Here is a 27,422-nt window from a genome sequence, read left to right on the forward strand (position 1 = left end):
AATCCTTATAAGGGACTCATTTTGCCCATAATTTGTTAAATGGAAATGTACGTTGAAGGTGCAACTATGATGATTTCGCCTGGTCGCAACATTTACGTGTATGTTGCTCAAAGGGCAATCTCGGGATAATCTATACGAGAGTTGAGCACATCGTGTAGAAAATACATGTCCATCACACTAGAGTTGATTGCATAAATTTATTATTCGTTCCTGTTTCAGATATTTCTTTTATTTTTTTTTTAAATCAGAAAACAGTATAACCACTAACCAAAATGTTTTATTTGACAAGTGTTTCGCTAACAATGTTAGCATCTTTGGGAGAAGATTAAAACTAAATAAAGATGCTAGGATCCTTAGCGAAGACGTGTCGAGAATAAAATCAAGCGTTTTGGTTAATGGTAAAATTATTGTGTGATCAGAAAACCAAAAAAAAATCTTTTTTGGTTTTCTGTTTACACTGCCCTGAAGCACTTATTAATTGGTACCATCTTATCACTGGAAACGTATCGTTTTGTTTTTAATTATGTATGTTAAGCTAATATTTTAGTTTTTTAGAGGTTTTTCTCTTTTATATATGTATGTTATATCAAATTGTTCTGTTTATATAATACCTTCTACTTTTTTTTTCTTGAAGTAAATAAATAGCAACTAATTTTTGAAAAATATGTTGTAGTTAATCCTTAATATATTTCATTCTAAATAAAAATTTTCATATACCTCAAAAATCACCTTTTATCTTTTTAACTTAAAGCGAATAAACTAAGTGCATATAAATAAAACGGTATAAGGGATATAAATATTCTTTTGCAAATCAAATTTTACGTGACTCATTTTGTAAGTGGCTATACCGCTTTTCAGATATCTTTATGTGTTTTCAGAAAATCCTATTGGGAAAAGAGTAAACCATAAAACTCGCGTTTCTTTGTTTAAAGTTTTATAACTTTAGTATAACTATTTGTAATAATAACAGAAATAATTGGAAAATCTGTTTACTTTTAGATTTATGGTTTAAGTTAAAGTCTTTGCCTATAAGTTATGTATTGTTATTCGCTATTTTTAGATTTAATATACTTTCAGAAGTACATTTATGTGACTTTTTTTTTCAACATAGTGTCATACCTTGCATACAAATGGTATATTTTATAGTACAAATGAAAGACAAATAATTTAAAAAAGCTATTTTCTGTTAAACTACTTAAAAAACAAAAAATATATTTTCTTTAGTTTAAGTGGTAATCAGAGATAAACCGCAACTAGCAGAACTTGGTTTGCCTTAAGTGTAATCTTTTAAAGGAAAGAGTTATTTAAGTAGCATTATTAAGCGACCGTTTATAAAAAAATAATAAAAATAGAATAAAATTATATTAAATAATTTTATAGCGCATTAGCTATATTCAATTTCCAGGGTAATTCAATAAAAATACCAGGGTAATTCAAGGGTAATCAAAATTATAGCATAAAATTTTAAGTAAAACAATAGCGACAAGTTATTTTAAGTTAATTGTTACTATGATTGAAAAGTGTGGCAATAATAGAAAAATTACGAAAACAACTAAATTGATATGTAATTAATCTCATACGATGTGTATTAGCCAAATTTAAAAAAATCCCTAAAAAATAAAGAAAGGCTTATTGAAAAAAATGCTGAGACACGTCGATTAGTATTTTAAGTCTTGACACTAGCCAATACCAATCTTTTTATATTATATACAGCAATATGCATAATGTTTAATTTTTTTCTTAAAACATTCTTAACATATTCTGTTTGTACAGCGTCTTATACTATCTTCCACTGATTTAAAGATAATATTTGTTAATTTAACTAAAAAAAAATATATATTTTTTAGTTAAATTACTACTAGACTGCCAGGCCTTAGCAAATTGTTGACTGACCGCATTAAAAAGATAGTTTGTTAAACAGCAATCGACAAAATAATAATTCTACAGATGATTCGTTATGGAGATAAAACACGATCAGAAATAGAAATTAATCGCCTATTTCATGAACAAAAATACCAAATTTGTCGGCTCTATAGTAAGGAAAGTTAAGTTAGGTAGAAAAACAGGGAAGTTTAGATATGTAAGTTAGAGACAAAAGGCAGCTACCAATGCAATTAGTGATGAAACCAAATTGCATATTATAGCATTAACAGCCCACATATTTGTATATAAGCTATTTGTTTAGTCATGGATTACTGGAATATTTAAAACAAATAAAATGCATTCCTATAAAATGGTACAAACTAAGAAGCTTGTTAAAGATGATAGAAGATCTGATAAAGTTGAAAAGAACATTTTTTATTTTTTGATCAGTGGATCGTAACAGTTCAAATGCTAATCGACTGAATTGTCGTTGATTGGTTTGATTGGTTTGGGTTGGAGTAAATAGAGTTAATATCGTAGGTCTAAATAGGAGAGTTGCCGTAAATAAAGCATTTTCATATAATTAACCACTTAAACAAGATATAAAAAAGTGCTACAGTCCGATTATTTGTGTTAAATGACATTAATGAATTTATTATATTTAGAAAAAAAAATAGAAAAAATTGAAACTACTTCAATAATAAATTAGTTTTTATTTTCGAGGAGGATTGCCTCCTCGTACGGATTAACAATAAGGAAATAAATATACACACATATGAACAAGTATACAAATATATTTTAAAGTATTAGCATGGGTAAATAATATAATTTGTAATAGTTGTAACTTTTTTTAGCTGCTTCGAAATTATTTAGTTAATATGATTGTGTAATTTTATCTACAATAGCTGACACTAATGATAAAATATTAGAAATTTTTAATGATATAATGAGAGAGCCACTGCAATAAAAAATTTCATTACACCACCCTACTCTAATAACTGCTTTTAATTTAATAATTTATTTAATGAATAGATAGTTCCAAACCAGTCGGATTTTTGTGAGACTGATTTATACGAATCTGTTGTTATACATATCTGTGATAACTTTCTTAAGGCCTTAGATTCTGGTAATTTTCTACTGGCGCTATTTTTGAGTATTAAAAGAGCTTTTAATACTATACATAGAGATATATTTACTATACTTATAGATTACGCATAATAATTTAACTCATACTTATCTAACAGAGTCTTTATATAAGTACAAAAATTATATATCTGAAACGAAAGGTGTTAAATATGGTGTGCGTCAGGGTACTGTACATGGTTCATTGTTGTTTTTATTATACAATAATTATATAGTTATGCTTTCCAAAAAATTTAATATTGTATTATTTGCTCAGGTTACAATGTTATATAATGTTGGCCTAAATCTAGATCAAATGGTATTGGACATCACTAATGTGACACATATTTTACTGGCTCTGCACTAAAAAACTTAAATACAACAATATCTTAATTCTGCGTATTCGCTAAAAAACAAAAATTAATTCAGTAGATATAAATGATAAAGATATTATTATGAACGGAGAAAAGTTGCTGTATGAAGGCAATATTAAGTACTTGGGTATACTCGTAATCTTGGACTCTAATTTAAATGTTAACGTACACGCTAATTATATTATGAGAAAGGTGTATTCCCTTTGCATTTCGACAAATTTAGTTTTCGACCCTACTATATAACTTACTACAGTATAAAACTGAACCTTGAAGAAAATTGAAAATATAGGGATACGAGAACGATGCTAAAATGTAACCGCTACACACCTTTTAACACTATTTTGGATGTACTAAATTCGTTATCCGTTCAGCGAAGAATTTAGGGTTAACTTATTTATATTTAAATAAAAAAAAGGCATTTCAGCTAAACATATATATATGTGACAATTTAACAATATTTCGTCGTATCCACATTTATCAAATCAGAAACTGTGAGAATATTATTTTGGTTTATAAATGTAGTACCAGTCAAACGTATAATTAAAGTGAATTTATAAGTGAGTTTAACAAATTATCAAATAATGTAAAAACTTGTAATAATATTGCTAAACTTGTTAATCAATCTAAGAGGCTATAGAGAGCGTATATATTAGGTAAAGTTTAGGGTTTATTATTAAGTTCTTGTACAGAGAATAATATCTTTATTTTATTTCTTTAAACTTATATAACTTAATATTCAAAATAAATTTATTTAACTTAAGAGGATGATGGTTTTGGGTAATGAACCCTGATTATAGGGTATCACCCAAATTTAAATACGAATTATGTTGTCGAAAAATTTAATTCTTAGTTTTCTCTATTTTATTTATGAAAATTTTCATTTATATACGAAATAAGTATAACTATAATATGAAAAAAAAGCTTCCAATTCTTATGGTTTTATTTTCATAATTTATATTCTTTGAAGCTGTATTCAAAACACTTGCTCGTCTCGTTGCACAATTAATATCAATTTAGTTCATTAAAACCTTATGAAGCTAACACTAATTAGCCTATGATAGTAAACAATATCATTTACTAAAATATTAAACAGAAGATGAGAACTATGGCCTTTGTTTAATTACAAAAGAGTAATTAATAACAACCTATAAGTCAAAATCGACCTCACAAAGAGCTCCTCCATAATGGAACCAAATCCGGGTTAAATCTGTTTGAATGCCAATTTGTGAGTCAAAGTAAGTTTATTCTTGGAGAAGCTATGTTTGATTTAAAATGATATATTTGCCGCCAGCGATAATTTATTTTGCGTTTCATTTATCATCAAAGGTGCTACTTAAGCCAGTTTTTAATTACTTATTTAACTGCAACTCTTCATTTATAAATCTTGAGCATTTTGCATGCAAGATGCGAGTTGTTACTGGTTTAATTGAACAGCTGTTTTAAGTTTGTACCTCAAAATGAAGATTTAAGGATAAAAAGGTATATTTGGTATAGGTAACGTAAGATTAGAAATAATAAATCGATGTGAAAAGCTTTAAATAAATTAAACGTCGTGGTGTTTGGTACATCCGGGAGTATGATGAAATTACAAATCAAGGTACGCCTAAAAGCGGGAACAGACTAAGCAAACATTGTTGAGCAACAGCTGAACAACTGTTGAGCAAGAGTTGATCAACTGTTGGCAAACAAATGTCGATGATTGTTGGAAAATATCGGCGAACCTTGTTGCTGAAAAGTTCGTTCAGTCGAGCCAAAATGTGCGACGAAGACGATGCTTTACTCACATGGTGCACGTTTTTATTAATGAAAATTAAAAAATCGCGTTACTGCAGAAAGCGACGGTGGTGGCAAAAAAGTATATTCGCAAACAGAAAACGGAAGTTTTTACCAGAACTAAGAATGGAAAACCAAATGCTGTTCAAAAACTTTACTCGAGTTAATGCAACCGCATTTGAAAGTCTCATCGTTATGATTGAACCTAAAATTGCAAAAAAAAATACAAACTTTCGGGAAGCCATATGCGTGAAAATAAGATTAATGATAACTTTAAGGTTTTTAGCCACTGGAGATTTATATGTCAGTCTAATGTATATATTTTAAATGTCTAAACAGCTAATTGGTACTATAGTTCCTGAAACTTGCGAAGCCCTTATTGGCAGATCATATTCAGGTAAGAAAAGAAATCAAATTCTTTTTTCCTTATTTAATCAAATAAGAACATATAAGAACGTAATATAGTTTTTATTAAATATCCGTAGAGTTATCCGCTTGGGATCCAATTAGGGCGTCAATAAAGCTATGTTCATTTGGACTATCTTGAAAAGGAGATGGAGCTGGTGCGATGATAAAGTATTCGCATATCAGCGTCATGGAGAACGCAATCAATTAATTTTATGTTCTACATCAGCTCGAACAAATGCATCATACGTTCTTAATTTATTTGCCACGTATTTCCCATATACTTCAAAGCTATCCCTTACTCTTCGATTTTCTGTGTTTTTATTGATTTTAAAGCTTCATCCATTTGAGGATCAGACAAATTTGGGCGCTTTCCCGAGGTTTTTTTCCTACTGGAACCAACTGCCTTACGGTGTCTCGCTGTGACGGTTCTGATTCTATTCCAATATTATGAGGATCCGAAAGGTTTAACTGCTTTCCAGAACTGTTCTTTCTTATTGTTGCCAACTGCTTCACTGTGTCATGAGGTGTTTCTGCTTGCTGTAATTAAAGAATGCTTGAGGAACCTTCAGTAAGGATGGTTTCTGATAAATCCTCGTATTGCGTGTTTTCCGAGTCCTGAAACAAAGTATACATGCCTATAGTATGGGTATAATAATAATATGCAGAGTACATATTTAGATGTTGGGAGGTCATAGGGCACTTAATGAACAATTGCGGCCTTAGTTGGATATCCTTTTTTTAAATAATGTTTTTTTTTTCAGTTACCAGATTCACCTGAAGAGTGGCTCAAAATTTCTGATGACTATGAAAACTTATGGAATTTTCCTCAATGCTTAGGAGCCATTGACGGTAAACACGTCGTACTACAATGCCCCTTTAGAAGTGGAAGCAAATATTATAATTACAAGGGCACTTTCAGTATTGTCCTTGTGGCAGTAGTAGATGCAAAGTATCGATTTCTATACGTAAATGTGGGATGTCAAGGACGAATTTTAGATGGTGGTGTTTTTAAAAATACACTTTTCGCGAGAAAACTAAATGATGGGACTTTAAATTTACCAGCTGAAAAACTCCTGCCAGGACAACCGGACGGAACAACACCTTTTGTATTTGTTTGCGACGATGCGTTTCCTCTATAGGAGAACCTGATGAAACCATTTCCCGGCGAACATTTGAAGGGGACGTTCCAACGCTCATTTAATTACAGATTATTGCGAGCAAGACGAGTAGTAGAAAATGCTTTTGGCGTTATGTCATCTGTATTTCGAGTTTTGCGAAAGCCCTTGCTTTTGCAACCTACTACTGCTAAAATAATTGTTCTTACATGTTGCTACTTACATAATTTTTTACAAAATACTTAAACAATCATGGGCTGTTATGCTTCCCCTGGAACCTATGACAATGAAGATGTTTCAACGGGCATTTTGGTTCATGGGTCTTGGCGAAATGAACCAGAACCTTCATCTACATTTATGAAGTTAAATAGAATTGGTAGAAAATCAACCAGAGTAGGAAGAGTGCCTTGGCAAGACAGAATGGAATAAAATAATATGTTTCATTATAAAGAAATAAAAAAAGTTTACTTACTTGTTCTTGAGTATCTCTTGTATGTTTTGATGTATTCTTGTCTTTTATAAACATTAAATGTTTATATTCACACCAACGGGACACGTATAATTCATTTGTTCCTTGGCCAGATTTTGTGACGCTTTTTGCACATTCCCGTTTAAACTGGGTTTGTAGAACTTTCCATTTCCTCTCAATTTCTTCTCGGGATAATTCTAGAACGGTCGCTATAATATTGAACGCGTCAGTTCGTTTATTTTTGTTTTTATAAGCTTCATTTTCGGGATTCCATATATTTGAATGTTCCCTTATAAGCTCTATCAAATTTAGAACTTGGTCTTCTGACCAATCGTGCGACATTTTCAAATGAATTAAACGTTACTCTGCCGATGTACCGCTCTCGAATGCCTGAATTAAACTAAACGCATATTGACAAGTTTGCGCACGTATACACCGGCGAAACTGTTGACGCACTGTTGGTCAACATTTCCTTTGATGTACCGCTTCGGGAGCGAACATCATGCAACAGTTTGTCAACAGTTGCGCAAGAAAAAGACAACAACATCGCAGTGCCGCTCGATCGCGTTTTTGATTCCACGGATACAAGTAATCTTACCAGTGACGTCCTGAAAAAATATTTACATGATCAATATTTATTAAAAATAGATTATACTAAGCAATATTACCGTTTATGATTTCTTTATGCATTTTTTAACGTACTTCATTAGAGTAAGGGTACCTATCTAATAAATAGCATTTTTATGGAAATCGAGTATTTTATAGTTATTAAACACTTCATTTAGGTTTATTTCTATAATCCCCTATTCTACGGTGGTGTCTCCAAGAAGTCCATGGTATCTCAAAGAAGTCTTTACCATGGTAACAATTTGCAAAAAACTATGAAAAATCGCAAAAACTCTCAAATGAGACCTTTTTCCTTTTTCAACCAAAAACGGAAGAAGAAAATGACAAGATGACATTTGCCATGACAATATCAATTTTTGGTTGCGGTGTTGCCATTCCAAATTTTGAGAAGCGGTTTTGATTGCTAAAAAAGCTTTTATTATTATTTTAATTTGTCATAATTGGATATACAACAGTTTAAAGCAATTTAACCCTTATCAAAATCGAAAATTTCCTTATCGAAAATATCCTGGTTTTAAGATATAGAGTGATAAGCTGGAAAAATTCATGGCGATTTTTTTGGAACATGCTATTATTTTTACATATAACTTCTATTATTGATATCGTAAAGTTTTGTTAAATACAAAACTAGACAAATATTTATTTACTGTAGCGGTAGAGGTCAGTTTACACTGTACTTTTTTCTTAATTTAATCCTCTAATTAATTTTCGCGACATTTTGGCTATAATCTGATATTGCCGTCATTACGGCAAATCATTATTTTTATTCTTTATTTACGATCTTAAAGAATACATGCAAGATTTGATGCAGATCTTTTATAGCCCTGTATATTGGGAAATTGACATAGATTATGTAAAAGATAAAAACAAAATTAATTTTGGCTTAGAATACATATATGAGTTACAGAGCTAAGTTATCCCTTACAAAATAGTTTCAAACTATTGCATATTTAGTTTAACTTATGACAATTATTATTTTTTATTTTAGGTTGCATTGACGATATTCGTCTAGATGGTAAGCAACTACCATTACCGCCAGCCATGAACGGCACCCAATGGGGTCAAGCTACTGTGGCCAGAAATCTGGATCGTGGCTGTTTCTCCAGTATACAATGTAAAAATGTTCATTGTCCTCAACCATTTGAATGTGTTGATTTGTGGAACGATTTTGATTGCACGTAAGTTGTTCCAATTTTTTTTTCTTATAGGTTATGTGAGCTCGATATTTCTGTTTATAAACATAGGATCTAGTAACTAAAGACATGTTAAAAATATCTCTCGATATATCCATAACTTGCGCAATACTAAAACTCAGTAGTAAAAATTGTAACCTTGTTACATACTGCGAAGAACTACTGTGTAGACTTTGCAAAGAGGAGGACAAAAAAGCCTCTAATATATTTTTCGATTGTCTTACACTAGCGTTGGAAAAAACGGACTAAATGAAATCTGATAGGGAGAATATTCACAAATCTTCCTTATAATTCCAGGTTTATACAACTTTCAGTATTGCATAACTTATAACTCCTAATTTATTACAAAAGCATACATTTAATATACAATTCATAATTTTAGTATGACTTTATAAATCCTCATAGTGATAACTCCTAACTTTGTATTCAATTAAATTTTATTTAAATTTTGAGTTTCTTGGTTGTTAAAATGAACTTTCGTTGAAACACATTATTAAAAAACTATACTTATATAAAAAAATGAACGTAATAGATAAATCTTGTGATCAGAATAAAATTATGGATAAATATTAAATTATATTATAAAAATTAAATCAATAGAGTAAAATTTAGCACTTAATATTAATATAAATAAAACGAACAGAAATTGCCAACTTCAAGAAATATTAAATATTAAACAAAAAAATAAAGTCTTTTAAAGACTTTTATAAAAAAAAGTTTAAATAGGAACCCGACTGACAAATGAAAGTTAAATACAGGCAATAAAAAAATATATAAAATCTCCCGATCCAATACTGCCGTTTCATAAATTCCAATTTGGCAAAAAATAAGCAGAAAATGGATATTTATTGCCATAGTACTAATTAAATTATGAAATTATGACTTTATTTCGGTAAATAAGTAGTGTATTTCAAATCGTTTTTATTATACAACATTGTATCATTTGTATGTTCTTTCTATTTAAGAAATTAATTTTAATCTTCAAAATTTAAAGTATTCAATTCGACCTCAATTCAATCTAATTATCCCTCATTAAAATCTAAATATTTTCGTAGCGAGGGTTTAAATATTAACATGAAAATTTACTATTGCTAAATTATAGCGTACAAGTTACATTTTCTTTAGAATTGTATTTCTAAGGGAAATTATTTTTGTCAAAAAGAAAATTTCATTTATAAAACTACTCTTTTTAACTGGTAAAAAATCAAGATGTTTTATTTCGCTTCCTGGCCATAAAAAGAAAATGAGAAATCTCGTTTCATTATCCGTCTACTTGGGAAATAGAAATCCGGTTTTTCAGTAATGAAATTTCAAAAGAAAAAATATAAGCAGTTTATTAATATTAAATTGCGATTTAAAAAAAAAGGATCTTACTAAGACCAGACATCTTATGGATTAACTTAATCTATAAGTTTTCACTAATTTTCGTTAATAATTAAATTAGCATTGGTAGCATCATAGTAGTATAGTATCAAATTAGTGTTAATACTATAGTAGAATCTTTCTAGATTTGTTTTACATAAACTGATTTTATGGGGAGAACTTATTATGTAAACTATTCTGGAAATGGTATTTTATAACTCGATAATGTGGGATCTATTCCACTAGTATTGTATATGAATTTGGTGGGTTTTAAAGGCAATATTCTGAGCATAGGAATTAAAAGGGCCAATCACCATTTTTGCTATTTTGGAGATGTAACCATTATTAAAACGCACAAATTAAATATTATAATATGCTAGAAAGTTTATTGTATTTTTGTCACTTATAAATTAAGTGGAGAGTGGCCCTTATTTTAACATAACCCTATTCTTTCATAAGCTCTCATTTTCTTTTTGACTTGGATTCCAAAAAAGATAATAATTTTGTTATTAGTGCTTTGATTGTTGAGATTTTAGCTACTTTCTTTACTGAAAGGCTCCAACAGTGCAGACTAAGGTAGGTTTTGATGCTTAGTTTGTGAAAAATTGAACTTAATTTTTTTTACGCTTTTTCCTCAAATTTAAAATGAAAATCGAGCAATAATTTAACGGAAAAAGTCATTGTTAAAATATTTCCACAAACTAGTGAAATTGGTTTAATTCCTAAAATCTAAACCCAGAAAGTCACTAAATATATAGATCTTCTTCTTAGTCATATCTTCATTCCTGAAGTGACGTCATGTCTATAAACACTGATGGGTCGATTGTCTCCACTGTTGTCGATCTTCTGCTACTCTTATATTTGTCTGCAAGGCTTGCCCTATAATTTCTTTAATTTGGTCTATCCACCATGATGGGGATCTTCCTCTTGATCTTTTACCTTCTACTTTGTCCTGCACGATAAGTTTTTCTAGATTATCTTGGTCTCTCCTGGTGATGTGTCCGAAGTAACCCAGAATGCGGCGTCGGCAGTCCAGGGTATGCGAAGCATCCTCCGCCAGCACCACATTTCAAAAGCATCTATTCGGTGCCTGTCGCTCGACTTTATTATCCAGGATTCGGAACCATACGAAAATATCGAAAACACTAGGGTGTTTATCAGGGCTCTTTTCGTGTTTCTGGTTATGGATCTGTTTCTCCATATCTTGGATAAGTTTGACATTGCTGTCCTCGCTAATGCTATCCGCCTTCTTATTTCTGTTTCACATTCTCCCTTGCTGTTTATTAGGGACCCTAAGTAGATGAATTCATCTACTACTTCAATTCTATTTTGCAGATTTCTTAACTGTATGGTGTTACTCCTGTCAATGACCATTAACTTGGTCTTGTCTAGATTTATTTCGAGGCCTAGAGCTCGGCTTTCATTAGCGACCTGATCAATAAGTGTAACCATCTCATCTTCATTTCTTGTTATTAGGGTAGTGTCGTCCGCGTATCTGAGATTACATATCTTTCTACCATTGATTGACACACCTCCTTCAAAATTTTCCAGGGCTCGTCTCATTATGAATTCACCGTAGGCATTGAAGAGTCTCAGTGATAGGATACATCCTTGATGGACGCCTCTATGTACTTTGAAAATGTTTGATGTTTGACTATGGCATTGTTATTTTCATATAGGTTGGTTATTAGAGATATGAAATGCGGACTCCCATTTCTTTCAATACGTTCCAGAGACTACTCCATCGAACACAGTCGAAAGCCTTTTTGTAATCTATAAAGCACAAGAGCATGGGGGTATTGAACTACCGGGCTTTCTCGATTAATTGGCGGATGTTGAATATTTGGTCCCTAGTCCCTCTTCCCTTAACGAAGCCTGCTTGTTCTGGAGGGATTTGACTTTCTAAGTAGTTTTGCAATCGTCTATCAATTATCTATATATTAATATATATAGATAATTGTATAAATAAAATAGAAACAAAAGTAGGTGTAAGTATGATAATAGCATTTATAACTCGTTTTTTATTAATGTCTTATTTTACAACGCTTTGTATCTAGCTGTCAAAGAAGAAGTAGAAAAAAAAAACAAGAAAGGAAAATAGGAGTTACTGTAAGGAATGTGAGATTCTTATTTCGTGATGATTTAGTGTTTTTAAACATTTTATATCTGATGGCTTAAATGGTTTGAAGATAACATTCTTTACAACAAATTGGGCGAAAATAGAGTAGAAGAAGAAGAAGAACAGAAAACCAAAAGAGTGTTTAGAAGTAGATTTAGAAGAATAATTTTTTTTTTTAATATGCTAAAATAATATTTTATGGCGATAAAAAAACAAAAACAAATTTTCTGTTTAAAGCATTTTGCGAGATGAGTAGACAGGCTCAAGATCAACTATTATTAAAACCTATTGAAGAAAGAATGAAAGATGGAGAAAGATTGGCGTAGGAAAAAAATAAAAGCAGACGACGAAGAATAGAAAAGAAGTGTGTCAAATAGTGCATTTGAACACCTTTTATATTTTTATTATGAAAGTCAGACTTAGTTCTGAAGAGAAAAGATTTAACAATGGCGTTTGCCACTTGGGGAAAGCATTGGAAGCAGTCAAAAATTAATGAACTTAAAAGAAACATTGCTCGCGAACATATTGGTAACTTCCAGGCCTATACAAGTCATTACTCTCTATAAAATACTTCCAAGAAGTATCTGAACCCTGATTTATCAATTGCAGAAATATTACAGCCTCTATCTGAAACAATGTGAAAGTTAACATTTGATCTCACTTAAGGAATTTGAATACCGAAAAATATTTAATGAGGAATTTAATTTAGCTTTTCGCCATCCTGCCAATGACACATGTGCTAAATGCGACCGACTTAACTTATCTCCAATCAGATCCATAGATACCTGCTTAAATCCAACGAAAGAACAACTGAATGGTAAGCAGCAGATCAGAAGCGATTTAGAAGAACATTTGGAGTTGGCTTAAAAAGCATATAAAAATAACAATAAAGACAAGTAAAGGAGCAAATTAAATCCGACTTATGTCACAATCTGTTTTGATTTGGAAAATTGCTTACCAACGCCATACCTACGAAATGATGTATCTTTTTATAAAAGGCAATTGTGGCCAACCCAACCTAACAGTCTACAAAATGGATACCACCGGAAATGAGGCATACTGTTTTCTATAGAATAACATCTTGTATCTGAACATTTATTATTTCTGTAGACTCCAATGATATTGAAATCTTACAGAAAAAAGATGATGGAGGAAACCCGATTTCACGGATGAGGATCAAACACGTGAAATTTCGAAAAAAATTGAATTTTTAGTTCTATTGCAAAACAAATTTTAATGAAAGTGAATTTAAACGAGTTGATTTAAATAGGGGATCACTACAAAATCGAAGAGCTGACAAATAGTGTCAATTTGAACCCTAATATAAATAGCGTTTGCCAATTGCAAGTCAAAACATGGGGAGTTAATTGAATTATTACCATAAGTAAGGGAGTACAAGAAAGCATATTATCAAAAACTTAAACCCTCGGTTGCTTTAAATTCTGAAGACTTTTCAGCTTTGGAAGATGAACTTTGATTTATTACTGAGTTGCTTTTAGAATTATATATACGAGGTAGAAATGTAGACAATCTCCCGGAATTGGATAGCTTGCAAGAAAAAAAGGAAAGTTTCAATAAGACTTTTTCCTTTCCTACGGATTATAATCCTTTTAAAAAGACTATACAAATCGTGTTTACTTAAATATTTTTTTTAATTCCTCGTATAATTTCATACTGGAGTTCAATGATAAGTTGAAAAGCTATGTTAAAATAAACCTATCATAGATATATCTGGATAGATTTGCTTTCCAGGGACTAACTTTAGAATATTTTTTTAATCTACACCTTGTATATTAAAAGTAAAAAATATATGTTTTTTAGATAATACAAATTTTACTTTGAAGAAATTATTCCTTCTGGGTGTAAAACTTGTCAGTGAGTATATCTGTAACTTACTTCACGATGGTGATTTCTTTAATTGAACATTAGTGCCGTCCTTTGTGCGCACTTTCCAATCTCTTTATAAATCAAAATAATTTCAATTATTTTTTGAAGCGAATAAACTAATGCAATACTTTTTGTATTGAAACAACCTGAATACTAAAATCTCAATGGAGGCGTTTAATTCTTTAAGTGAAGCACTTTAAAACGCGATTATTCGAAAATCTCTAAAAAAAAATCAACAAATTATAATACCATTGAAAATTGACAATTGAAAAGTTTTTAAAACAATGTGTCACTGGATAACCATTCCGATTTAAGGTTCTCAGGGTGACAAGAATCTCCTAGAGGGTGAAAACGAGAATTTTTAAAATATTCTGTAAATATTCTGTCTAAAAATATTATTATTACAGATGTGGCGAGGGTCGTGTAATATCAGCAGATTCCACGGACTGCATTGATAAGGACGAATGTCTGGATCTACCATGTCTCAATGGAGGGACCTGCATTAATTTGGAACCCATCTTTAAATATAGATGCAATTGCCCTGCTGAGTATTGGGGCGAAAATTGCGAAATACTTCTAGAAGGGCAGATTTTAAAATTATCGATTGGTGCCTTTGCAGCCATTTTAGTTTGTCTATGTATAATGTTTTGTAAGTATAAACCTTTTTTATTACATATTGATAAAATTAATTTAATTTCGTACTTTTTTTTATATTCAAATTTTTACTCTTTTTTGTATTCAAATTAAATTAAAAAAATAGTAAGCTAATAAAAATGTCTCAAAAGAAAAATAATACTTAAGGTTTTAAATAATAACCGATGAAAGAATGATCTGATTTCTTTGATTTTAGTATTTGGGGTAGAGTTAGTAGTGAAAACTAAAATTCGATTAAAACCAAATTTTCTCAAAAGTTTATTCCCGAAGAGCCTTTAAAAAAATTAACTTAAACTAATTAATTTCAAAACACTATGCATATTTGATACTAGTTTAAATGAAAAATAAGGAAAAAATACATTTAATATTCATATTTAAATAAATATGAAAGAACAAGCAACTATAAGAATAACTTTCAGTAGATATTTGACAGGGTGTAGTAGATAATATTTTTTTTTTAAAATTATATATTTTAACTTAAAAAACGTATATTTAAATAATTGAGTTACTAATTTGTAGCTTCCTAAATAAAGGTATTTTATGGTTATTTAAAATATTATATTTAGGAGCAATCTGGTTTTTTTAAATTCGAAAATTAGTTATGTATGTTTTAGAATCATGCTTTGTAAAAGTAAAAACCAATTTAAATAGAAACTACTAGTTAGTAAACAGAAAATTTATCAGTTTAAAAAAATTGATATTTTGTCTTTAAATTGAAAATAATTGCTTTGGGAATATACAATATTTAATAACTAATTCCTGATAATAACTAACTAGGTAAAAGGCTGATGATAAACTTATGAAGCCTAATAAACATAACCGAAATAACTAATACAATTTCTTTATAGCAAAATACGTTTATATAAAAATTAATATTTATTTACCATTAAGACTTAAACTATATATTATTGAAAAATACCTTAGACATTTCTGATTAAGTTTCATAATATATATCGGTACCGTTCAACCTATAAACTTATTTTATATACGTAGTGAATTCGTTAAAATTTATTGCTTTAGTTTTCCGTAAATTAATTTTATTTTACATTTTAGAGAAATAAAATTTTCCAAAGGCTTTGCAATATGTCATGAGTTAAAATTCGAACTTCGTGCAATGGAAGTTTTATCGCCCGCGATTAAATGAAACTCCTTCTTTTGCCAATGATTAATGACCAAAACGTCCTATAGTGCGATATTCGTATAATGGCATTGGACATAACTGAATGTTAATGTGCAGTTTACGACGTAAAATCTGCGATAAATCTAATATTTAGAGTCGGAAAAATTTAGTGGTTTTCGTATCTTTTTATTTGAATGGCTTCGAGCCTAGACTATATAATTAAAATTTTTTTTAAACTAGCGAAAACTTTTTAGAATTTTAAATTAAAGTTCACTATAATTTTTAAAGATACAAAGTAAATAATTTAATTGCAAGAAAGAAATTGTGCAACGTGCAATGCAAATGATTTATCAACAGCTCCTAAAATCCCGCCTTAGATTTTAGATAGCCAAAATTGTTTACAACATAATATTTCAATGAAATACGATTTAAGAGTTTAACGAGTATCATCAATCATCAAATTCTAAAAAGCAACAATTATTATTTTAAATCATAGGCGTATCTTTATCTATAAATGTGAAAATACTAATTAAATATAGTTTGTTTATTCCGTTATAACTAAAGAAATACGAAAAGGTAAGTATTAACAGTATTGCAAAAGACACACAAGAAAAACCCAAGGATAAGAAGATAGTTATTAAGGGAGCATTTAAAAGTCATGATACAGTGTTGGTGTAAGCAAATAAACATACATATATCTACGTAGGTATTTTTTTCTTAGCAAAAAAATCGGTTAATGTAGGTCTTTCTGATTTATTAATTCAAGATTTCTAACTCGACCATTTAACTTAAAAAACTTTTATATTAAAGTTTTCCACGAAAAGTGAGCCATATATCTTCGTTAGCATATTTCGGTCTTATCAAGGTCTTTCTTAATCGAACAAAAGGAAACTTTTGAATTTGAAATGCCCAGGGTGCGTTTTGGGGTATTATTCACAATCTTACAAAAGCTTGACCCAAGTCTTGTATATCTTAATTAATCTAAGTTTCATATGGGAGAAAAAACAGTTTTTCAAAAGTTATAGTTAAATTTTAAAAAAATATATTTTTTTCCAAGCCACCCTGTATTCTACATAGACCCCTAACGTATGGGTTTTTTAAAACCTCTGACATAACTGCTTGCGTTTGAAATATGTTACTTTCAAAACATCCTGTATACCTTGAACACAAGCTTTTAATTTTATTAGTTTATTGTTATAATTAATATAGTTATGATAAAAAAGGAAATACCAGTTTTCTAGAGCAGCTTCATTTCTTATGTTCTTAAAAAAACAGTGAAAAATACTTTTTTTTAAACTGTTGTTAAATGAATACTTTACTTTCGATATACGGTGCCCACAATAAAACAAACTTTTAAAAACAATTTTTTTAACCGTGGTATTTAATCAATCAAAAAGTTTTAATCCTTTTCAAGCTAACAATTAAATTTTTATTTAAAATACATTTTCGGGTCGCCTGCGTGTGATTATAAAAGTTAGCTAAGCTTGATTAGATATGGCTTAGCTAAAATTAGGGATATCTCTTTTTCGATATCTCTTCTTTTTTCCTTCATTTAACTTTATAATGAGGTTTTGAAGTAAATCGGTTACTAACCTTGTAGCTTAATAATTATTAAGATCAGTCTAGACATAGTTTTTAGCGTAAATGTCCATAACTTACATAAGCTATGGACTACTTACTACTAAATGCATTATTTTAGTTAATCATTAACAGCTTTTAATTGGGGTCCTAAAATGTTACTAAAATGAGTACACCTTATTTGAAAGAAAATATTTAGGAGGTCTCCAAAAAAATCTAATATTAAATTTGTTTCATTACCTTTTTTTGCTAAATATTGTTATATAATAATATTAAGTCTTTTTATTTGAATCTTAGTCTAGCCCTAGGGCTACTTATACTATATAAGGCTAGAAAGGTTTGTTGCCCAAACCTTAAAGGTAAAATCTACAAATTATTAAAGCAACTGATTAATTATACTCAGAATTGACTTTAACGTAAAAATCTGGCATTGTATTTTTAGTTCTAGGTATATATTAGTTTCAGGGATATTTACCTTATTAATAGAAGAACCTTATAAAATTAAACATAATATATTCATTTTTAGAACATAAATAAGTATTAAAAGGATAATAAATTATCTATCATTCTATTTAAAAATATATATTTATAATAGTCATATAACTTCGCATTTTGCTTTCAGTTTTTCGAATGGATTGAATTTAATGATAATATTTATTTACATAGCTTGCATAATATATGTGTTGATTATTATTTTGAAATATTACATAAATAGAATTTAATATCTTTCGAATTTAATAGAACCATTTTGTCGTAAAATTAAAACGTTTTCAATTTAAATTGAATCTATAAAACGCATTTCATTTATAAACTAATGTTAATAAATTAGCATCACAAAATAAACTAAAAATAGCGTATTTTTTAAATTCTAATGGATATTGTATCTAGCAGCGACAACGTCAGCAAAACCTCTTTTAGACACCACGTTAAATGAAGATTGATCGTGAATGCTTAGGAGAGTAAATTTTAAAACTTACCGGGGTCTCAAGAGAATTCTAAAAATTTTATTAGGATAGGAAACTTGGGCGAACTAACATGATACCTCAGGTTTCATTTGTGGATTTCTCGTAAAAAAGAATTAAAAAAACTTAAATTTCGTTTGTCAACAAACTTAGATCGAAAATCTTCGTTAAACAAATACTTTAGGATTTTTAATATATTGTATTTAACTCGTTGTGTAATTCTGTCTGGTAACTAACTATATGTGTTACAAAAAGGTATTCTGATAAATCTATTTTATTATTAATTTGTTACATTTAATATTTTTGAAATCAGATTGTATTTAAAATATTGAAGCATATATTGGCAGAGAAGTTATTAATCAACACAATATCCCTATAATATTAACACGATTTAAGTACTGCTATATTATAACAATGAATTTTTGGATAATACCGGTCCGGCCAACTTAAGTATTGAGTACGAAAATCCATTATATGATTTATTACCAAAGGAACGATGGTGTTTTTCCTACCTTCCCCTTTACTAATTAAATTTTGAACTAAGTGAAACGTAGAGATGGACGAGCATATTTCGCTTATTTACTACAGCTTCTTACGAAAAATAGCAGAAACATTTAACCGATATTCTGAATATTGAAACTAGAAATATTTGTAGCGTAACGTTAACTAATCAATAGTAAATTTACCAGTGAAAGCGAATTATAAAATCGGTGAATACCCAAGACGTGAAATGGCAAATGGTATATATCACAAAAATTCTGAAGGCTTTGCGACCCTTATATTTCAGAAGATGAATTACGGATTGGGTTATTTTTACGAGAACATGATAACAAAGTACTTATTGAATATAACTATTGAGCATAGTATCTTACAAGTAGCAAATACTATAATAACAATTTTTTTGGAAATGGAGTCTTAATGTCACTTTGATAAAAACACTTTTGTTTTTGCCTTGAAGTTCGATTTTGGTAATTAAAAATTAAAATATAAGGGTGGCGTTATTATAGGAGCTGATATAGTAAGAGTTTTTTACAAGGTCTTTGTCTATGTCTGATTAATTTACATGTAGCCTTTCCAGATATTATAACTTTTTTACCAATATAATTGTTTGTATGTAATAATATAATGTGCACTATTGTTACTATACTTTAAAGAACTTTTAAAGTGTAATATTTGATCTGGTTTGTCTGAACAAATAATTTCAGTCATTCATGGATTTACCGTAATTGGGTAAATCAAAAATTAAAAGTTATGATAAATTACACATGACTCCAAAGTATTTTTCTAATACGTCTTTTTAAGTTAAGGCATAGAAGATTGGAATGATGTCAATAGTAGATTTTTCTAACAAACTAACCGAAGACCGATGAATACACCGGACATTGAATATTTGGTTTTCTAAATATCTCTCCGTAATATTTGACTGCGTAAAAGAAGTCCGTAGAAGATCCTACGTAAATCAGTGAATCCTAATTATATTAGACAGGCAGTAAGCCTGCGGTACTTCGAACCCAAAAGTAACAAAATGCTGGTGTAAGAATGTCAAATAGAATAAAAGAAGCTGGGAAATCGGAACTTCGTAAGTATTATAGAAGTTCTGGAATCCAGCCGAATGCCAAAAGATGATCAATCTGATAACTTGCAAGAAGAGGATCTGAGATCTTCTTATTTAATCAGAAGTTACTATTTGATTTCAAAAAGAACTGCATTGAAAAGAATTAATTCCTCTCTAAGTAGAGAAAAAACCAGAAGATCTATAGCTTAAGTTAGTTATTGTTTTTTATTATAATAAATTTATATAACCTACAAACTTTAATTTAATGGACGAACTGGAAAAAATAAAAACTGGACAATTAATTTTGAAGAAAACTCTTAACAGAGTTTCAGCCTTTAAAGGAAACATTATATTCTGTTTAAGCCTATCATAGAGAGTGAAGAACCTGAAACTGTCAGATATATAATTAGACATAAATATTTTTTTTTAGTGTAGTATGTTCTGCTAAAGTTAAGGTTTTAAGTGGAGATACGATTTTTGTCTGAAAAGATTTGTATCCTTGAAAGATACATGATATTTTGGTAGTTGTGGTTATTTGGGTGGCAAGAAAACCTAGTTTAGTTTGTCTTAACGTTTCAATATTTGATTTAAGGGCTCTTAAAATAAAATGAGAATATAAACCTTGTCTAAAGGAAAAAAAGAATTTTATTTCTTAACAAAAATAGTAGAAAGTATATAATGAAAATAAATTCAAATACTGCTCCCTAGATATTTAAAATTATTTTTTTTGTAGAATTTTATTAAAATTTGATTTACGTAGTACTTACATATTTCCTATTAAGATCCCTATCTATTAAATATGTTAACTGATAAGAATTATTAGATAGAAAAATTCTCTTAGTTTAAACATATTTTGCTTATGGAATTTTAATTGAAACAAAGTGTATGCTCTAAAAAGTATATTGGTAACATCAACAATTTTCGTTGACACATAATGGTAAGAGGTAAAGTTACGCAGTCTAACAGAATTGAGAAAACTAAAAGAACTTGTACCGCCTGATCTTTTTGAATAGACAGCACCATGTCATCGATATATAGCTTTTGGAACATTTAAAGTACCTTTATAATGAACAAGCAATTTCTATTATTTATAATACAAACCAAAATATGCGGTATATTTGTGTAGGAAGAAATAACATCAACCGATATAAAAATGGATCCACTAGACAATTTAATTGGTTTAAAAAATCTACAAGCTAAACTTAACTCGAAAAAATAAAAAAACTACTAAAAAAATTTAACGTTTTTTTTTAAATCCTTTCCAAAAAATTACAAATATCACTACAATAAAGAAAAATCACATCAAGCAGCGTTAGCATACCATCATGTTAGTACTAAACATTTTGAACTCTTAAAAACCGTCATATTTAAATAGGCCAAATTATCTAAAGAGTTACATCATATTATGTACATAAACTTGTCCAATTCGCTTACTTTTAAAACAGATTCCAGGAACATATTCTTTTTATTCTTAACCTTAATTTATAATAGGCCTTATTATATTACAATATTAAAATTCAGTTTGATTTAGGACAATAATTTTTAAATATTTTTTTGTAATAGATTTATAGGTTAAAATTTTGTTTACTTTGTTAAATTAATGGTATTTTTCCAATAATATAATTACTACTACTACTCTTATTTAACTCGCATTGACCGCTGATGAAGATCAATAATTTCAAAAAACACTCACAGTCAAAGCATGCATGAAATTTTTTTTTTTTTAATATGTATCGAGTTTATTTGAATTAGTCATAATTATAGTAGGTGTCATTACGTCTCTTTTCTGAAAGTTTTCATTTACTAGTCCCTTTTGAAAAAAATATCCGCTTTCCGAACGTAATTCTTATTATATTAAGGAATAAACAGAAGCCACTTGGAACTAGATCTGGTGAGCAGGAAGGATGGTTAAGCAGTTAAAACCGTAATTTAATTTTATATTTTTTTCTAAACTTGTAATCGTTTTTCGCATTTCTAGATAATTTAATTATAGCTTTTTTAATCCTTTTCTATTTTTTTTTCTACCAGTTTCTTTTATACTTCCTCCTGTCACGATGATCTAATGAAAATTTTATACAAAAATGCCATAATATAGAGACTCCTCCAGTTTTTAGATAATACTATAGATCTTACAGAATATACTATTAATTATCAAAGAGTATAACGTCAATATTATGATAAAGTGAAATAATCTTATTTATTTATTAAATTTTAATATGACAAATGTTTTCCACGATTAGATTCACTTAAGACAATTTAACGTTAAAAAATTAATTTCAGTATGGCATAAACTATAATAAATATTTACCATTTTTTTATTTTACTTTTTAAGAAAAAAATAAATATCGACTTTTATCACTTAAACTAAAATTAAATAGCAGTAGATCTGAAGTTACAACACTATAAATAAAAAGGGTCAAATAGAAGTCGCGTTAGGGGAGCCGGATGTCGAGAGGAGTCCTTTATCCATTTCTCAGCTTCAAATCACACTCTCAAGATAAGTTATGAGCCTGTTTGTGTTATTTATTTTGGAACAAATATTTCTAGATTTTTTTATTTTATCATCCAGTCACATATTATATATATATTTTTGGAAGACATGTATAGAGAGTTAGATTTTGTTTGACATTTTGTAGTGTTTTTACTATTTATCTAGGGGTGAACACTCCATGCACAATAATAGTCAACTAATTTATTATACATGTACGCACTAAACACGATGGCTTAAGGCTACTAGAAAAATTATTTACATTCTATTTATTGACTACTATTTATTATAATTTTAAAAATTAATAGATCATTGTTCTGACAAATTCTTCAGGATTATGTGGCTATTTATTCTAAGAAACCTCTTTGTATTAGTGAAGGTGTATTTTAAATTTAAAGTTTATTAACCAACTTAATTTTAACCAATTTCATCTATCTACTCGTATATATCAATAGATACAACAAAATGTTCAAAAATAAATTGAGTTATCAAAAAAAATCCATGCTAAAACCTGATGCCAACTATTTAATCCTAGAATCGTCCATATTTGGCAGACACGCGCACTATATTATATTATGCACACCAGTAATTGTCAAATTATCCTAATATTTAGGCCGAATGCTTAGTTAATTGCGTGACAGCTGTTTGTGATATTCCTTTAGAGGCCAAATAGTAAAATTGATAATAAATTTTATTTTCGATAGTGTAAAAAACCTATAATAAATATTATTAATACTCGTATACCAAACAAACAAAATCTAAGCTTATGGAAAAAAGCCATTATACTTTCGCTACCAAAGGTATCTAATCTAAAAGATCTTAGACCGATCAGTATTTTGCCAGTAGTTTCAAAAATCTCGGAAAAGCACATATTTAGCCAGATTATGTCTTATGCCAACTCTAGAAGTTTAATTTCGAGTTGAAACAGTTCGGATTTTAAATGTGAAAAATAACTAATTATAGTTTTTTTAATATAGTTATAAAGTATTTATTGAGAGGTACTTAGAAAAATCTGAAGCCATGTAAGCAAGATTTATATTCATTAACTGATAGCTAATTCTAGAAACTAATTTTACTTCAAATTAACAATATACTAACCAAGATTACAAACAAATTAAAGTTCCTGGTAGCTCGGAAATAAGTTCAACTTTATCGACTTGTCATGCAGCAGAACGTGCAATAGCAAGGGTTATCCTACGAATTAATCAGGATTAAACTAAGTATCAAGCACTGAAGTTGCATAAGTTTTATCCTTATAAGATGAAAATTGTTTAAGAACTTATGACTGCAGAACCTCGACTCATTAAGAATATTTATTTCAGTTACGAAGGAACTTTTAATTAAAATAAACACGTTCTAGCAACAAAAGTGTAGTTAGTGGAATAACGAACGCTTATACGAAGATCAAAATCCTGAAAATTAATGTTTCAACAGGAACATTAAGTCATGCTGCCTACAACTTAAACTATTAATCACTTGTTGATTTGTTATTAATACAATCAAATTTAATTGCCGAAAGCCGCCATGGAGATTAAGAAAACTTAAAATTAATTTCTAGTCCATAATAAAGGGTGATTTTCAACCTATGCGCATAAACTTGGGAAATGGTAGATGAAGATTAATAATGAGTAATAATGAGAAAAAAATGTAGTAAAATATTTTTGGTTTCCGAAATAAAGTTAAACAAATGTCAGCAGAACGTGTATCAAACGAACTTATTTTGTTTATTAATAACTGATAGTAAACAAGTCATAATGTTTGGAATTTGTTGTTTAGAATCTTTAGCAGTACTTAGTTTGTTGGTGGCTGTGATCGTTTTCGATGCTTATTTTCACACGATCAAAATAAAAGCGTCAAATGTAATGGCGCACATTTTTACAAACGAAGAACTTGTCGACATGGTTTTGGTTTATGGAGAAATGCATCAGAATGCAGTGGCAGCAGCTGATCTGTATGCCCAAAGATTTCCCCGAAGATATCACCCGAGACGTGGGGCTTTCTTACGTGTTATTCAGCGGGGTAAAGAAACTGGCAATTTGCGGCCGCGGCCTGAACAAGATGGAGGAGCTATTAGACCTAGGCACATTCTAAATCTAAAGGAGGATATTTTAGAAGTTATCGAAGAACAACCTGGAATTAGCACTAAAACAATTGCAGCGCGATTTGGAATATCGCAATCTACAAGTTGGCAAATTTTAAGGCACGAGTTGCTGTTCCCGTTTCATGTGCAAAGGGTACAAGCCCTACTTCTAAGAGATTTGCCGCTTCGAGTACACTTTTGTGAGTGTTTGTTACATTACCAGCAGTTAAGCCCAAACTTTACCATGAACATCTTAGTTACGGATGAGGCAAATTTTACGCGCAATGGAATTTTCAACTTTCATAACACTCGTTACTGGGCTTTGGAAAATCCGCATATTACATGGAGAACATACTTCGTTCAACAACGTTTTTCTGTAAATGTATGGGCTGGAATTCTGAACGGGATGCTCTTTATTCTGGAAAATCGTTTGACTGGTGCTCGGTATTTAGAATTTTTGCGCAACAATTTACCAGTGCTCCTTGAAAATGTGAATATCAACGTTAGGCAGAACATGTAGTTTCTTCATGATGGTGCTCCACCACATTTTTCACGACCAGTGCGACAACATTTAGATCGTGTGTTTCCCGGACGATGGATAGGCCGTGATGGTCCAGTTGGATGGCCATCTCGCTCGCCTGACCTTAATCCATTAGACTTTTATTTGTGGGTCATATGAAAACAATGGTGTATGTAAACGAAGTTGATACTGAGCAAGAGCTACGATATCGCATAAATGCTGCCAGTGACGCAATTCGCCTACAACCTAGTTTGGCCGGTGCATGTACGTCTTCATGGATTCGACGAGCTCAAGTCTGTATCTAAAATAATGGAAACAACTTCGAACAGTTGCTTTAAATTAGTTTAAATTAAACACGTTAAAAAATACATGTTTTTTATTTAAAAAAATATGGATATCTCGAAATCTAAAAATGTTTTTTTTTCATTATTACTCATTATTACTCATCAGCTATAATTTCCCAAGTTTATGCGCATAGGTTGAAAATCACCCTGTATATTAAAATTTTGTAGCAGGATTAGGCACCTCTTTATTAAGTTATTTTAGCTAGGCAACGCTTAAAGTATTTTTATGTCAGTTAGTGGTAAGAAAAGGAGGTAATTTTAAATAGCCCTAGACTCTTGGATCTCTCTCGAATTCTTTCAGTTTAATGTAATTTATCCGAAAATTATCTGTTATTAAATCACGACCCTGAATATAGTCTTGACCATCTAAAAAAGATAAAGAACATTATTATATACATACAAATTTTCTACAATTTTACGGAGACTTTAAATATGCCAATATATACAGACTTACAGAGGTTCCACTTAGGAAAAAAATATTTTTCTGTCGCACTTTTTTACGACACCCTATATATTTCCATTTGATGTCAAAATATACCGGAAACAAAAATAAAACCAACGTCAACGAGAATTTAAGCGAAAAAATTTGTTTCTTATGGAATCTGTATATAGTTATAGTCTTATACCTTTCACCTCTTATGTAATCTGGTTGACTGTGCTCACCTAAAGGTAAATTGTGATTAATTTGGTTGTTTTAAATGAAATACTTTTTTTTTCGTTAATAGCAAATCAGTAGTCTTAAAATTTCGCTCAGTTTTAAAATTCAGTACAAAAACATACAAATTTCATTAAGATCACTCTTTGCCAACCTTTATTTATTTAATCACGTAAAAAGCTTTCTCGCTAAGAATTACCTTATGGGGGTATTGTATATTAAAATGAATTTTCCATCAGAATTTTCATTATTATTGTCTTCCTACAAATTCGAATAAAGTATTAGAAATTACTAAAACCTAATTTTTAATAGTCCAAATTACTTTTTTATCTTTAACATGGGGTTTTTTCAAATAATAATTCTGGTCAAAAGTATCAACTTACTTTTTTAATATATGGCCGGATACCTTAATTAAAGTTTATCTAAAAAATAGACTAGAAATAAGAATTTACAGATAAAACCTTATTTTGGCTTATATAGTATCATAGACTTACCACTTATTCATAAATTGAGTTTTAAGCCGATCATTAAAATTTAGAAGATGATTTGGCTTGTGTTGGCAACATCGTATATGCATTGGCAGTTTCGTGTCATGTGATAGACATAGGCGTACATGATTTTTTTATTTACTTTTTTCGTAATATAATAATGTATGAGACCTAAGTCGATTATAGCTTATACCTATATTAGGCAGCAATTTGCAGTGGTCAATTAAAAAATATTGTTATTTTTAATTAATAGAGGAGAGCTTGTAATTAATATGCATTTTAAATTAAGATTAAGTTTTGATAGAGGGTGCAATATATTTACTAGCCAGATTTAAAGTCTAAAAGTTTAGAAATTAATAGAACTATATTTTTATTGCAAAAAAATTAATATCAAATACTTACAATATATATTTGTAATATTGTCACAAATTAGACAAAATAAATAATCACAAATAAGAACCTAAAATATAATTTATTATTATAAATACAAAAAATATTAACGTAACCAGTAAAATTTTGTCCAGTCTACTGGACTTTTCGCCGTATTTAAATCCATTACAATGTTGCAGGAAATTGACTTAAATGAAACTCACGCCTTCAAACTCACTACTGTCAAAACTTCTTAAGTAGGCCAAGGTTTCCATCAATAGATTTATACTACACTAA

General features: G+C 29.5%; 1 protein-coding gene across 1 annotated transcript in view; it reads left to right on the forward strand.

The window, feature by feature from the left end:
* Positions 1-27,422, forward strand: part of LOC126741261 (neural-cadherin-like) — a 249,553-nt gene that overhangs the window by 208,121 nt on the left and 14,010 nt on the right. Inside the window, exons 21-22 of the mRNA XM_050447640.1 lie at positions 8,740-8,929; positions 14,720-14,961. Coding sequence (XP_050303597.1) covers positions 8,740-8,929; positions 14,720-14,961 — 432 coding nt within the window. The remainder of the gene's footprint in view (positions 1-8,739; positions 8,930-14,719; positions 14,962-27,422) is intronic.

The sequence above is a fragment of the Anthonomus grandis genome, chromosome 10 (genome assembly GCF_022605725.1).
Source record: "Anthonomus grandis grandis chromosome 10, icAntGran1.3, whole genome shotgun sequence".
NCBI classification, from domain to species: domain Eukaryota; kingdom Metazoa; phylum Arthropoda; class Insecta; order Coleoptera; family Curculionidae; genus Anthonomus; species Anthonomus grandis.